The sequence below is a fragment of the Globicephala melas genome, chromosome 20 (genome assembly GCF_963455315.2).
Source record: "Globicephala melas chromosome 20, mGloMel1.2, whole genome shotgun sequence".
Lineage (NCBI taxonomy): Eukaryota > Metazoa > Chordata > Mammalia > Artiodactyla > Delphinidae > Globicephala > Globicephala melas.
In genome coordinates, this window is record NC_083333.1 from 12,127,906 (window position 1) to 12,143,524 (window position 15,619).

At 57.9% G+C, this 15,619-nt stretch overlaps 1 protein-coding gene across 3 annotated transcripts; it reads left to right on the plus strand.

Annotated features, from left to right (window-relative positions):
- Window positions 1–263: 263 nt before the first annotated feature.
- On the plus strand, window positions 264–15,569 carry GUCY2D (guanylate cyclase 2D, retinal). 3 transcript variants are annotated; one of them, XM_030861517.2, is made up of 19 exons: window positions 264–1,020; window positions 1,104–1,408; window positions 3,322–3,673; window positions 4,256–4,340; window positions 4,604–4,706; window positions 5,109–5,210; window positions 6,761–6,841; window positions 8,207–8,413; window positions 8,512–8,668; window positions 9,210–9,359; window positions 9,962–10,110; window positions 10,621–10,784; window positions 10,880–11,072; window positions 11,308–11,482; window positions 11,782–11,880; window positions 11,979–12,073; window positions 12,187–12,272; window positions 12,406–12,517; window positions 12,843–15,569. In XM_030861517.2, exons 1-18 carry the CDS (start codon window positions 279–281, stop codon window positions 12,497–12,499), a joined length of 3,339 nt encoding a protein of 1,112 aa, XP_030717377.1. In that variant the 5' UTR covers window positions 264–278; the 3' UTR covers window positions 12,500–12,517; window positions 12,843–15,569. The 3 variants fall into 3 exon arrangements, with proteins under 3 accessions (XP_030717377.1, XP_060146787.1, XP_030717375.1); XM_060290804.1 differs by having other exon boundaries at window positions 1,245–1,408; XM_030861515.2 differs by having other exon boundaries at window positions 11,979–12,272; window positions 12,406–15,569.
- Window positions 15,570–15,619: the final 50 nt, after the last annotated feature.

A 15,619-nucleotide genomic window follows, 5' to 3' on the forward strand; every position in this document is an offset into this window, starting at 1 on the left:
ATGGGAGTGTCCCCACTGACCCCTGACAGCTCTAAGAGGGGGAGAGGGGCAGACAAGGGGGAGCGGGAAGCAGAGCAAAACGGGGGGGAAAGGGGGTGCTTCCAGGCTATGCCCCTGACCCCATATAGTCGTCCAAGCCCGCGGAGGCGGGTGTGGAAGCATAGACAAGCCGTGGGTTAATTGGGCTTTGAGAACCTTGGGGGTTGCGGAGAGCCCTAAGAGAGCCCTGGGGGTCGCGTCCTCTCATGCTGCTCTGTTTATGCTCTCAGAAGCCGGCAATGACCGCCCGCGCCCTCCTCGCGGGTGGGCTTCGGGATCCCGGGCTCTGCGCCCCCACGCGGGAGGCTCCGTCTCCGCCCGGCCTTCCCCGGACGCCGTCCCGGCCCCGGCCTCTGCTGCGCCCCCTGCTGCTGCTGCTGCCGCTGCTGCTCCTGCCGCGCCCCGCCCTCTCCGCTGTGTTCACAGTTGGGGTGCTGGGCCCCTGGGCCTGCGACCCCATCTTCGCCCGTGCCCGCCCGGACCTGGCCGCCCGCCTGGCCGCCGCCCGCCTGAACCACGAAGCTGCCCTGGAGGACGGCCCCCGCTTCGAGGTCGCGCTGCTGCCCGAGCCGTGCCGGACGCCGGGCTCCCTGGGGGCGGTATCCTCCGCGCTCACCCGCGTCTCGGGCCTCGTGGGGCCGGTGAACCCCGCAGCCTGCCGGCCGGCGGAGCTACTAGCTCAAGAGGCGGGGATCGCCCTGGTTCCCTGGGGCTGCCCCGGAATGCGGGCGGCGGGCACCACGGCTCCCGCGGTGACGCCCGCGGCGGATGCGCTCTACGCCCTCCTGCGCGCGTTCCGCTGGGCGCACGTGGCCGTGGTCACCGCCCCCCAGGACCTGTGGGTGGAGGCGGGACGCGCACTTTCCACGGCGCTCAGGGCCCGGGGTCTGCCCGTTGCCCTGGTGACCTCTATGGAGCCCTCGGACCTGTCTGGAGCCCGGGAGGCCCTGAGGAGGGTCCAAGGTGGACCCAGAGTCAGAGGTAGGCTCCCCTGCAGGATGCGGGGGGGTCGGCTGTCCAGCGAGAAAAGGACAGAGCACCGAGCGGAGCCTCTGTGTCCGCAGCAGTGATCATGGTGATGCACTCGGTCCTGCTGGGCGGTGAGGAGCAGCGCTGCCTGCTGGAGGCTGCAGAGGAGCTGGGCTTGGCTGATGGGTCCCTGGTCTTCCTGCCCTTCGACACGCTGCACTACGCCTTGTCTCCAGGCCCGGACGCCTTGGCCGTGCTCGCCAACAGCTCACAGCTTCGCAAGGCCCACGATGCGGTGCTCACCCTCACGCGTCACTGTCCCCCGGGAGGCAGCGTGCTGGACAGTCTGCGCAGGGCCCAAGAGCATCAGGAGCTGCCCCCTGACCTCAATCTGCAGCAGGTAGAGGGACCAGGGAGGAGGGAAGAGGGGAAGAGAGCAGAGACTAGCCAAAAAGGGGAGATGGAGGCTGGAGGCAATGGGAAGAGAAGTGGATAGAGTCGATGGAATGAGAGGAGGATGCAGTCAATAGGAGGGAGTAGGAGGCCAGCAGGGAGAGAATAACCAGCAGCTCTGCATGTCCTGGGTGATGTAAAGGCTCTGGCCTTGCTTGGAGCAGCTTTGTGTATTGGAATTGCTTCCAGAGAGCTGGCAATGAGACCTCTCAAGGTCAGCTCCGAGGAGCAAACGCTAGCAAACTCTGCACTGCAGCATCTTTTCAGTCTACTTTAAAGTAAACCCACTTCCAACACGGCCGTGACATACAGTCTGTATTAAACAACCGGTGTTCTTAAGAGAGCAGGAAGGAGGGAGAATGCAGATCCAGCCTCCATGCCCAGTTCGGAGGTGTTTCCTCTGGGGCTTCACCTAGTGGTCTTAACTTTTTGAGAGCCTTACATCTTGTGAGAAGCAGAAAGGTCCCTAGGTGGAGCAAGGGCTTCTATAACCATCTAGATTCACAGCTTATTCCCATCAAGCAGCTAATATCCAGGATTCCCTGAGAACAGTGGTGAGATGGGATGGAGGACAGGTGGGGAAAAATAGAGGTGGGGGAAATGGTGGGGAAAACCCTCTTCAGTTCTCAGTAAGTAGCATAGCCTTCCACCTACCTGCCCAAGTGAGACCCCTGGGAGTCACCCTTGATTCCTCTAACCCTTCCCCCAACATCCAGACACCAAGTTCTGTCATTTATGCTTCCCAAAGGTCATTTGAATCCATCTACTTTCTCCATCCTCACTGTCACACCCCTGGTTCAGGCCACAGCACCTCTGGTCCAAATCCCCAAATAAAATCTCCCAAGTGGTCTCTGCTTCAACGCTTACCTACCCCAGGCCCTTCTCCACCCAGCAATCAGAGTGAACTTCAGAAATCTGACACATCTGACTGTGTCACGCCCCCATCCAAAGTCTCCCAGTGGCTTCTCTTGCCCTGGATAGACACAGGTCTCTTCACTTGGTTTATCAGGTCTCACGTCTTCCTCTCTCTTCCTTCTTTCTTGAACTTCAGCCAGACCGAGCTACTTTGGGTTCCCCAGATGTGACCTTCTCTTTTGCTTCTGTGCTACTGGGTGTACTGTTCCCTCTCTCCTGTCCCTACACTCCCCCAGATATTTCGGATTCGTCCCCTGAGGGATGGTCACTTCTGGAAGCCTCTTCCTCCTCCCCCAGCCTGGGCTGGGCATCTTTTCTGTCTCCTCAGCTCCCTCAGTTACCCCTCCCCTCACTCCTTACACTGCATTAACATCCCTGTCTGTCTCTCCCCACCAGAGGAAAGATTCCTCGAGATAGGGACTCTGTCTTGTACCCTGATATATCCCTAGTGCTCTACACAGTGCCTGGCGCTGTGAGAGATGGGAACTGGGAATAATAGAGAAGCTCCGTGAGATCAGGTGGTTGCCTTGGGGAAAAGAAAAGACCTAAAGATAGAAAATAGAAGCCAACCAAAAGACGAGAAAGAAGGCTTTCAATGAATGGTAGGTAATGATTTTAAAAATATACGCAGGGCAACCAAAAGGAGAGGGAAGAGAGGAGATGTAGGTATTGGAGTTAGAAGTGACAAGTGATAAGAAGAGCGTAAGAATACTGAAAAGAGGAAAGGGCAGTGGTAAAAAGGGGTGGGATAGACAATTGGGGAGAGAGGAAGAGAGAGCCAATGAGGAGAGATATGGAACCACTAACTAGGAGGTGTGAACAGTCAAAACACACAGGGCTTGAAGGACTCGAAGGGCCCAGTGAAAGGATAAGCGGAGACAGTAAGTCCCCGTCTATTTACGGGCCGTGACCCCGAAACCTGAACCCCCTACCCTTCCTCCCCAGGTATCCCCTCTCTTCGGCACCATCTATGACTCGGTCTTCTTGTTGGCCGGGGGCGTGGCGCGAGCACGGGCGGCTGCAGGTGGCGGCTGGGTGTCCGGAGCAGCCGTGGCCCGCCACGTCCGGGATGCCCAGGTCCCCGGCTTCTGTGGGGCCCTGGGAGGAGCCGAGGAGCCCTCCTTTGTGCTGCTGGACACGGATGCAGCCGGGGACCGGCTGTTCACCACATACGTGCTGAACCCCACCCGGGGCTTCTTCCGCTCCGCCGGAACCCCGGTGCATTTTCCTAGAGGGGGACGGGGGCCTGGGCCCGACCCCTCGTGTTGGTTCGACCCAGACGTCATCTGCAACGGAGGTGAGGGCGAACATCCCAGCCCACACTGGGACAGTGACCATGAACCCTCCACAAAGTGGTGAAAGAGAGTGAACTCTCATCCTGTAACTCCTGTTGGAGGCCCTTCCAGGTCCTCCTCAGAGACCCCTGTCTTGTGCAGGACCCCTGTCTTGCCGAGCCCCTGGAGCCCTCTTGGAACCTTTCTAGCATTCCCAGACCACCCCCCGCCCCGCCCTTTGCAGGACCCCATGACCTTTCCCTAGATCCTGTTATGGGCTCCCATCCCCCTTTTCTGGAGCCTCCAAGATTTGACGTGACCGCATTCTTCCCTAGAGAGCAGCGGTCCCTAACCTTTTTGGCAGCAGGGACCTGTTTCGTGGACGACAGTTTTTCCACGGACTGGGGTGGGGCGGGGGGGTATTCAGGCGGTGATGCCAGCTATGGGCAGCGGCAGATGAAGCTTCGCTCACTCACGCCGCTCACCTCCTGCTGTGTGGCCGGGTTCCTAATAGGTCTGCGGCCCGGGGGCTGGGGACCTCTGCTAGAGAGGATGCCTCCCCTCTGCTACAGTCCTCAGCATCTCTCCTCTCACTGCCCCTCCAGGAGTGGAGCCCGGCGTCGTCTTTATTGGCTTCCTCCTGGTGGTTTTGATGGGGCTGACAGGGGCCTTCCTGGCCCATTATTTTAGGTGAGTAGGGTAAGTAGGAGAGGAGCTTGGCTCTCCACCTGCCAGAAATGCAACTGTGCAGCAGGCTGGGCCCACCCAAGAGTAGAAGGAGGGAGGATGTCTTTTGGAGAGGGGGAGAAGGAAGGAGTCTTGGAGGGCTGGCGGAGTCCCAGGGGGGTCTGGTTTGCGGATGACTGCCCTCCCCTGAGCCAGCATTTTCCCCCACTGGCTTCCTCTCATGGACCTTGGTCCCCTTTGCGAAGATGACCTCCTTTCTCTACCAGGCACCGGCTACTTCACATCCAAATGGTCTCCGGCCCCAACAAGATCATCCTGACTCTGGATGACGTCACCTTCCTCCCCCCGCAGAGGAGCAGCTCTCGGAAGGTAGGGGAGGAGGGGAGCCAGGACCCAGCTGTCCTCCCCTATATGTTCGGTCCCCTGCCTGGGCCAGCCCTCACCCCAGCCCCCACCTGGGAAGGCCTGGTTTCTGCCTTCGCTCCATCCCAGGTCTGAGTGCTGGGATCAACGCCCTCATGTGTGCAATGAGGATAACAGCCCCTGTCCTGACCGCTTTCCTTGGATAGGGTGAAGCTCCAACAGAAAATGAATATGTTTGTTTTGTAAGCTCTGAAGTATCGTGTACTTGGGAAGTAATGTCATTATCACCTTCCCGAACTAAGATTTCTTCCCTTCCCCTCTTTAATCCCCAGATTTAAGCCTGACCTCAACCCAGGACTCTGACCCCATAGTATATTTTGACCCCATGCACTGACCTCTACCCTCCAGGTGGCCCAGGGGAGTCGATGGAGTCTGGCCGCCCGCAGCTTGTCAGACATTCGCAGCATCCACAGCCAGAGCCCGGATTACACCAACATTGGCCTCTATGAGGTGAGCCTGAGACCCGGGCAGGCCAGGCTCCGTTCCTGGAGTTGCGTCGTATCTTGCGGAGTCCAGGAAATGGGGGTAGGAGCCCAGAATGGGAACTAGGGAGAGTTCATGGATTCCTCCTCAAAGGGGAGCATCTGGGAATCCTTCCTGCTGGGGGATTTTCCCTTAGCCATTATCCGGGTGAGGGCTCTTCAAAGGCTAATCACAGTGGCCTAAAGACTAGAGGCCTGAGGGTGGGGAGTTTGATGGGACCAGCATGTAGCCTGAAGAGGCCACTGAGGTCATCGTCCTCCCCCTCAGTGCTCCAAGCCTTTGGGTTACTGAAGGGCACAGGCCTCCCTGGAGAGATTGAGACAGAGGTTCATCTGGGAAGTGATCTCATGGTCACAAAGAGGACTTTTCCAGGATTGGATTGTTCAGGAAGGGGCTTCCAGACTGAGCTAATCTCTGACTCAAGGCAGACCCATGTCTTGGCCCCAGCCAGCACTTCTACCCCAATCAGATCACACTCTGGAGCAGCAAGACTTAGAGGGGAAAAAGAAAGTCACAAAAGGGCATTAGGACATTAACCACGGGGTCAGCAGATCTGAATGTGGTGGGATGGGTGGGAGATAATGAGAACAGATTCAGAGAGCGCTGGGAGAGAGCTCCACTAATGAAGAGGGAGTGGAGATGTAGAGCTCTTGGGTGTCATGTCGTGGAGAGAATGCAGAGACTCCTAGTATGTCACCTAGAGGCCATTGCAGCCATTTCCCAGTAGAACACTATTGTCGTTTTGGGCAGGACCCTATGCCTTGAAGAATGTTTAGCGCCACTTGTCTCTGACTCTGTCCACTGATCACAGCCCCCAGTTTTTGTGACAATTAAAAATGTCTCCACATTTATTTCCAAATCTTCTTTAGGGGTCAGTACCAAACCCCCAGAATTCCCTCCTAGTCCAAATCCTTTATCAACAGGCAAGGCCAACTACATAATCTGCAAGGTCTAGGGCAAAATAAAAATGAGGTGCCCTTTGTTCATTCAGGATGACAGCAGCAGATCACTGAGCCAAGCTCAGGCCCTTCTGAGCACGGGGCCCTGGGGGACTGCATGGGTCGCACGCCCATGAACTGGCCCTGCGGACAGCTGAGGACAGTGAGGCCCAGAGCCTGCAGGGGAGCTGTCTATCCTTCACCGTTAGTCTGTAATAACACGTGATCTACCCAGACTCCTTGACGCCCACCACAGTGCTCTCTTATGGCAGCGGGGGGTGATGAGGGCTGTGATTTCAATGACACTTGTGGTGGTGATGGCTCACTTAATAGGGCTGTTGGTGAGCGCATCTGGCGTGGTGAGGACAGCCTCTGCGTCTCTCTTTCCCACGGGCGGGCTCTCACGCAGCTGGCTGTGAAGTGGGCTGGCAGACGTTATACCCCTTGTTCCTGAAGCTCTTTGTCACATGGAAGATGGGTTCTGGGGCAGGGAGCCAAGGGAAACACAGGGGCTCTCTACGGCTCCTCACATCATGGGGTTTTGAGAAACAGAGTTCCCTACTCCTGTCTCTGCTCCAGGGAGACTGGGTTTGGCTGAAGAAATTCCCGGGGGAACAGCACATAGCTATCCGCCCAGCGACCAAGATGGCCTTCTCCAAGGTGAGAGTGGGCCTGTGATGGGGTGTGAGGTGGCCATCGTTTCCTCCCTCCTTGCCTTCTCTTTGCAGCTGAGTCCAAGTAGACCCCACTGTGGCAGGGACGACGAAGAGCTCTCAGTGAAGTGTCCCCTCCTCTCTAAAGCAGGTTTCTTATCGTGCTCTCCTATAACACTAGTTCTTTCCTTGGAGGTGTTGATCATGATTTGTAATTGTTCACCTGTGTGTGCTTGCTTATTTCTTATCTGCCTCCCTCCCTGCACTGTAAGCTGAGTGAGGGCTTTTCCCCTTCCCCCTCCATTGTATTAATATTTCCAGCACCCAGCACAGTGTCTGGAACATTAGAGACATCCAGTGAATGTTTGTTGAGTGAATGCTAGAAAATAAATGGGTTTCCAGTTCTGTCAGGCTGCTTGCACAGAATGGCCTAGTTGGTGCATACTGAGTGACGTGGAAAGTTGGCAAGGAGGCTATAAACTGGCTTATTCTGGTCATTCCAACCTTAGTGCCCCTCTTACCCCTAACACCATACAGCCTTGGCCTGGCCTCCTTCCCGGATGCCTCCACACAAGCTCTTGGTCACAGCTGCAGAATGACTTAAGTCATTAAGTGGGCTACCAGTTGTCAACGGACTAAATCACCGTTTAACAACAGGCATTAAGATGAAAAGAAGCCCCTTGTTGGACCAAAGAAAAACTAGAAAGGGCACCAGTCACCCACTAGCCCTCATTTTCCCAGCCAGACTGTGAGGGCCTCTGTCCCACCAAGTGGGTGTGGCCTTGTTGCTGGCTTCTCTGGGACACAGCTCAACTAGTTAGTCCTTCTTCCTTAACATGGCGGGGGGGGGGCAGGGCGGGGGGTGCCTCTATCTGGCACAATGATGTAACAAGCAAAGCAGCCCTGGGCTGAGTCACCAGCATAAGCCACTTCTGGTGATTTTTGAAAGCACTGCAGTGTCTGCCTGATTCTCCCCCCAAGGGACGGTTATATCAGAAGTTGGGGGTGGGGGGCGGTGAGTACCAGGAGCTTTTCCTTCATGACGTGTTTTCCCTTAAGACCCAGGAAGTTCAAAGTCTTATGGTTAATAAATCAGAAACTGCCTGGGTCCTGATTTGCCAGCGCAAAATTGTCTTTTCATTCATAACTTTAAGTTAACACCACGTTCAGCGTCTGCACGGTGGCCTTTGACTGTGTTGTCTTTCCTAGAGAGAGAAGGTATCTGTAGAAGGAAGCCCCTACATTCCCTATAGACCTCTCCACTCACCATTTTTACCCCATCCTCCAATCAAAAACAGACCTGAAGAACAGCCTCCTCCCCACCTCGCTCCCAAAACAGCAAATGCCTGTTAATTCCCACCCCCTCCCCCAGATCCGGGAGCTCCGGCATGAGAACGTGGCTCTCTACCTGGGGCTCTTCCTGGCGGGGGGAGCTGGCGGTGCCGCGGCCCCCGGGGAAGGGATGCTGGCTGTGGTCTCAGAGCACTGTGCCCGTGGCTCCCTCCAAGACCTCCTCGCTCAGAGAGACATAAAGCTGGACTGGATGTTCAAGTCCTCCCTCCTACTGGACCTCATCAAGGTGTGCGTGTCGGGGTGGGACCGGGTGGGCTGCGGCGGGGAGGAGCCGGCGGGGGGAACCGCGTGGGCTGAGGCTGCCCCTGACGCCACTCCTTCCAGGGAATAAGGTATCTGCACCATCGAGGCGTGGCCCACGGGCGGCTGAAGTCACGGAACTGCGTGGTGGACGGGAGGTTCGTGCTTAAAGTCACCGACCACGGTCATGGGCGACTGCTGGAAGCGCAGAGGGTGTTACCGGAGCCTCCCAGCGCGGAGGGTAGGATTCCCCGGCTGCCTCCCGGGCGGCCGAGCAGCCCCCGCATCCCCGTTGTTTCAAGGCCCTCTCCTTTCCTCCTTCCCTCGCACTCTCTCCATCCCACACCCACCGGACGGGACTCCTGCCGCGGAGGAGATCTTGTGACCTCTGAGATGAAGGGGGTCTGGCTCCATGACTGGGGAGGCGGGGAGTCGTTAGGGGGCGGGACTTGTGCCTGAGGGGCGGAGCTCCTGCCCTTTGGGGGGGGGGTCTGCTTCTAGTGAGGCTTTGCCTAAGGGCGGGGCTTGTGCCCAAGGGACCTAGTCTGCTCTCGGCACCGCTTTGTCTAAAGGGCGGGTCCTATTTGTGAGGGCCCGGCTTTCTGAGACCTGCTCTGGGATTCTGGTAGTTTCTCCTGGGGATCACTGCGGGCAGCAGGGCCAGACTGAGGCTGGGGAGTTGAGCGGGTGCGAGCCTGGGCTTTCTGGTGAGGGTGTGGGGGGGTCTGTCCCTAGCGCCTCTATGGCCCTCCGCGTGCCCACGCCCCCTTCCCCGACCCCAGACCAGCTATGGACAGCCCCGGAGCTGCTTCGGGACCCGGCCCTGGAGCGCCGGGGAACGCTGGCCGGCGACGTCTTCAGTCTGGGCATCATCATGCAAGAGGTCGTGTGCCGCAGCGCCCCTTACGCCATGCTGGAGCTGACTCCCGAGGGTACGGCCGCCCTCGCCTGGCCTTTGGACTAGAAAGACACCCTGCTGTTAGGCAGAGACCCAGCCTCGCTCGGTGCTGAGACTTAACTTATGTGGGACTCCCTAGAGCTGAGTTCTGAAGGGTCAGGGCTGTAGAGAGCCAAGCATCAGGATGGGAGGGGCGGCCAGCACCCAGACGTCAGTGGTTTCCTCTGTCCCGACCCTGGACCCAGCCTGCTGCCCCAACGGTGGTAGCAAGCTCCTCTCTGGTTCTTAGGGGCCCCAGGGAGGCAGCACCATAGGGGGAAGGGGGAAACAGAGCAGACGGATCTGGTTCAGATCTATATTATCACGTGTAGGATACAGCATGCTACTCGATCACTCTAACCCTCACTTGTCTTATGTGCAATAAATGTCAGTCTCTTTGCCTGGCCCCTCCTACTGCCCCCTGGCCCCCAGGGTTCAGAGTCCTGTTGCTCCCAGCAACACCTCCCACACTACACTTCCCCACCTACTGAAGCTTCCCCTTCCAGCCCCCTCCTCTTGAGTTTCAACAATCAGGCCAGAGTCAGAGGTGGCTTCTGTTCCGGCACACCCCCTCTCTTGTTCCCTTCATGCCTCCAGAAGTGGTGAAGAGGGTACAGAGCCCCCCTCCGCTGTGTCGGCCCTCGGTGTCCATGGACCAGGCGCCCATGGAGTGCATCCAGCTGATGAAACAGTGCTGGGCAGAGCAGCCGGAACTTCGGCCCTCCATGGACCGCACCTTCGAGCTGGTCAGGGGCTGGGCTGGGCAAGGACTGGGCTGGCCGTTTGCCAACAACTTGGGGTGGGGGAGGGGAGGCTGCAGGAAGGCAAGCTGGCAGGATCTCTGACCTTCCAGGCTACTTCCTAAGGGGTCGTCTGAGGATTAAGGGTTTGGTGGGGACAGAATTAGAATGGGGGCTGTGGAGGCCTTTGGAGTGGAAGATGGATCTCTGGGCGGGAGAAATATTTAATTCAATTCAAATGACATTTATTGAGTATGTGTTTGGCCTAGTGAGGGAGAAGGACCCTTGGCCTGGGAGTCCAAAGACTGGGCTGGTTCCAGCGCCTTGTCAGTTGCTAACAGAACAGGTGACCTCCTAATAACGTGTGAAAACACAGTGCCCAGCACAGGGCAGCACGGGCTTGATGGGTATAGATGAAAGGGGGTGGGGGCGGAGGATCAGGAATAATACAGCCCCATGAGAGGGGCATGGCAGGCCAGGTCCTCAGCAGCCCCACCAGCTTCCTCTTCCTACTAGTTCAAGAGCATCAACAAGGGCCGGAAGATGAACATCATTGACTCGATGCTGCGGATGCTGGAGCAGTACTCCAGCAACCTGGAGGACCTGATCCGGGAGCGCACTGAGGAGCTGGAGCTGGAAAAGCAGAAGACAGACCGGCTGCTCACACAGATGCTGCCTCCGTGGGTGCCTATGGGGAGAGGTGGGTGGGGAGGACAGCTGGAATCCAGCCAGACTGGGGCGGCCTCCAGGTGAGCTCACCACCTGCCATCCCCAGGTCTGTGGCTGAGGCGCTGAAGATGGGGACACCTGTGGAGCCCGAGTATTTCGAGGAGGTGACACTGTACTTCAGTGACATTGTGGGTTTCACCACCATCTCAGCCATGAGTGAGCCCATCGAAGTGGTGGACCTGCTCAATGACCTCTACACGCTCTTTGACGCCATCATCGGCTCCCATGATGTCTACAAGGTGGGGTGTGTAGGGGGCAAGCCCTCCTTCAGCTTCTCCGGCCCCCGCCCCCCTGCCCGAGGTCACCAGCACGATCCTCTTTCCCAGCCCTCCTGTCCCTTTTCTCCTCTGCCGGTCCCCAGCTCAGTCCCCCAGCTGGAAGGCTCCCCAGGATCTCTGCACTCACCCCAGTTTAGGCCTCCCGACAAGGGACATTGGCATTGGCGGGGTGCTCAGTACTGAATTCTCTCCTCAGGTGGAGACAATCGGGGACGCCTATATGGTGGCCTCAGGGCTGCCCCAACGGAACGGGCAGCGGCATGCAGCAGAGATCGCCAACATGGCTCTGGACATCCTCAGTGCCGTGGGCACCTTCCGCATGCGGCACATGCCCGAGGTGCCCGTGCGCATCCGCATCGGCCTGCACTCGGGTAACTCCGCGCCTTCCCGGGCTCTCCAGCCCATCTCCCTCGTTAGGGCCGGGCTCCAGGTTTCCTAGATGGGAGGCAAACTCGTGGAGTGGGTGGGGGCGGGGACTTGTCTTGAAGCCACCTTTTAACAGCAGGCACCGCACTGTAATTGGGAGGGTACGCTTGAGAGGGTTTCTTTGGGAAGCCAGTGGAGATTATGCAGTGCTAAAGGCCCCCTGGAGCCCTAGGTGCCACCCAGCCGCCAGCAGGCCAGCTTCAGCGCAGGCCAGCCAGCCCACCGACGCAGCGTGTCTCCACAGGCCCGTGCGTGGCGGGCGTGGTGGGCCTCACCATGCCGCGGTACTGCCTGTTTGGGGACACGGTCAACACCGCCTCGCGCATGGAGTCCACCGGGCTGCGTGAGTGTGACGGGGCGGGAGGGGCGGGGAGGGGGCGCGGGAGGGGTGTCCTGAGCTCACGGTGTCCTCTGAGCTCACGGTGTCCCCTGCCGTCCCAGCTTACCGCATCCACGTGAACCGGAGCACCGTGGAGATTCTCTGCGCCCTAAACGAGGGCTTCCAGACCGAGGTGCGGGGTCGCACGGAGCTGAAGGTGAGGCCGGGCTGGAAGACGCAACTCGCCACGCCCGGTTCCACTGAGACCTCGAGATCCACCGGCCCTCACCTCAGTCCGCCTGAGTCCTTCCCTCCCCCGTGTCTCCCCAGGGCAAGGGCTGCGAGGAAACGTACTGGCTGGTGGGCAGACGCGGCTTCGACAAGCCCATCCCCAAACCGCCTGACCTGCAACCGGGGTGAGGATCCGGCCTTCACGCGCCATGACCGAGTTGGTCCCTCCATGCCCTCCCTCCCCTCCTGCCCTGCACTGGACCCTACCCTCCTACTGCCTATCCTCCCTCCATGAGGCCGCCCCTCCCTTCGCCACAGGGCCAGCAACCACGGCATCAGCTTGCAGAGTATCCCGCCTGAGCGCCGCCAGAAGCTGGAGAAGGCGAGGCCGGGCCAGTTTTCCGGAAAGTGAGGCTGGGCCTGGGACAAGGTACTGCCCCCTTGGCTCCCACGCCCCACAGACCCCGGGGGCTACACACATGCTTCCTGGAGGACGGGCACCTCTTCCCCAGCCTGAGGACCTAGCCCTGCCTGCCTGCAGAACGTCCCACTCAAGCCAGGTGTCCCCGTCCTTCTCTGACTTGGTGAGCCCAGGCTGGTTCCTAAACCCAGGGATTTCCCAGCCACAGGGACCCTGGTTCGGTAGGTCTGGAGTGGGCCAGGAGTCCAGACTCGAGAATGACTCTCCCCTACTGAGGTGAACCCCCGTGACCCCTTTCCATGGTTTCCCTCTGAAACACTCCTCTCTCCCTCAGGATTATTCCAGAAGGTCCTTTTCCTGAAAGTTGCTGCTGTAGGTGACCAAAAGTCTGGCTAATACCAGTGGCTTCCGTCCAGCTCTGCCTCAAAGGATTCTGAGCCTTTGCAAGAGCTGGTTGCAAACCAGCTGTGTGACCCTGGGAAAGTCTCATGCACTCTCTGGGCTTGGTTTCCCCTCCGTGGTAAAATGAAGAGTGGCCTACCTAGGTGGTTTCCATACCCTCCGGCCCTGACAGCTGGCCTTCAGAATGGTTGGCCTTGGGGTACAGGGCACTGGGCACGTGGCCTCCAGCCCCAGTGACCCTGAGCCCATCAGAAAGGCCCCAGGAAGGAGGATCTGGGATTGGATGTCCCAACCCCAGAGGAGGTGGAGACCACCTATTCCACCAGAGCAGGGGTGTCGTGTGGCCTGAGGATTTGAGGGCTTCTCCATCCCCCTCCTTCTTCTGTGGCATAACCACATACTTTGCCCAAGTGCAGAGAAAAGCTTGTTGCAAAGCTTTGGGGAAATGAAGGTAAACAAACTCCACAAAACCTCTCCTAACCAGAACACCCAGGAATAGTAGTATTCTCTGTTTAACCGGGCGCCGCTGAGCAGGCAGTTGAACAGAAAATCCTCCCAGCTTAGATCTTTGCGTCAAGTATCAACCCCTCCCATCCCAGTAAGTCCCCAGGTAAAGCTTCTTTTGTGGAACTCTGATGTCCCAGAGCCTGAGCCTTGGCATATTGGACTCTGGGTGGCCTTCGCCATTGCTGCAGAACTTGGCAGAAGTTAGCAGCAGCTGTAGCCAACGCAGGCTGTCACTAGGTGGTGAGCCTCCAGTCCCTGGAGATGTGCAAGCAGAACTGGAGACCTCTTTGAGCAGGGAGAGAACGGTCAGAGGGACTTCCTAGGCGGAAGGATGAACTAAATCCTCACCACACAGTGTGGTAGGTAGGCCAGCAGCAGCGACATCGCCTGGGAGCTTGGTAGCAACGCAGAATCTCAGGCCCAGGCGTATTGCAACAGAATCTACACCCTAACAGAGTTCCTTCAGAGTATTTCTATGCACGTTAAAGTTTCTGAGTCAGAGAACTAAAGGATCCTAGGATCCCTAAAATCTCAGAACTGCTAAGATTTCATAAAAACCAGCCTAGAAACTAGCCCTGAGACTTGTTTCGTTTGATCAATGAAGTGGTTTTGTTTTTGTTTTGAGCTAACATTTAGAAATCAAGAGCTACCACATTGTAAACATGGCTGCCAAATTTCCCTCTTCTCTGAAATCAAAGCCCCGCAGGGGCGATTGCTGACTTCCTGCTGGAGCGAAAGAGTCTCTCCAGGGTTTCGCTTTTCTGTTCTCACCACGGGGAGTGGAGTGCCCACCCCTCCCCGTGGACTCCGAGACACCAAGATTTTCTGAACATCTCTTATGTACCTGTCCAGAGCCTGTAGACGTTAGACCTCAGGACTCTGGAGTAGCTGATGTTAGGATTACAGGCACTGCTGGAGATCGCTTTGCCTGGCTCGTAAAGTCCACAAGTTCAATGGTTGCCCCTCCTTCCTAAAGGTAGAGGAAGAACAGACAAGATACCTAGAATCCAGCACTTGTAGGTTCTGGTTACTAAGGTGGTGCTGCTATAGTGAGTAATATAGTATAATTTAAAGAACATTTTTAACCGAGTTCAGAGATGATGAATTAAAGATTTTTTTAAAAACCCTGATGCACACACACACAAGATATTTTTAAAATTATGTACATTCTTAAACATCTCTTCAGATTTTCTCTGTACTTAGGCCCCAGGAATCAAGGGCAGGCTCGGAGCTTCGGGAAAGAATTGGCCTGGGATTAGGTGCAGGAGGATTAGTGTGGACAGGCTGGGGCAAGGCACCCCCAGAGGGGGAGGAGTATGACCTGGGGCCCAAACCCAGTTTGGGGCAGAGGTGGGGCGGGCAGGGCTGAGCGGATCCCTTCCCACCCTCAACTCAGCCTTGTTCCTGGGACTCAGTCTCAAAGGCAAGTGACGGGGGGAGGAGCTGGTAAAGGAGAGGCCTGTCCTCCTCCCCAGCCAGGAGAACGCAGGACCACCCGCCCCAGAGAGCTGGTGGGAGAAGAGGAGGGAAACAGCTAAGCCCCAGTCTCCTTTCTGCCCTTAGTCTCCTCTCTCTGCCGGGCAGTTTCTCCTTGCCTTTCTCCTCCATTTCCGTGGAATGTTTTCTCCTGGGCCCAGTCAGTCTCCTAGAGCCCAGCTGCCCCCAGACCCAAGTCCTCTCCACCTGGTCACCCCTCTTGTTCCGGGGACCCGGGCAATTCCCAGCCCAGAGAGCACCCAGCTTGGCCACTAGGCACCCCTCACCCTCAGACGTGTTTACACTACCTCGGCCAGCTGGCCTGTGCCAGGAGCCCACGCTCGGGGTGGCCTTGCCTTCGGGATGGCTCTGTCGCCAGGAGCAGCGCTGGCCGAAGCAGGGACCTCCCGCAGCTCTGCTGCTGCTTCCATCCCATAGCCGGGACGCCGCACCCTGACCCAGGGCTCACCTGGCCCCTTTGTCTGTGCTGCTCCTCAGGGTCGGGGCCCTGCTCCCCATCCCCACCTGCAGTGGACCCCCGACACCCCCCTTTGGGGGACCTGTGACACTGCGTTGTGGGACCGCGTTCACCGAGATCTGGACTGTGCGCTGTGGACACCAGGCCGTGTGCCGTGGTGCTGGGTCCTGGCAGGGTGGGGGCTGGAATAAAGGTGTGCTTTCTTCCAGTCCACGGTGTGTGGTCCTTTTGGCCTGGGTGGCCCGAAC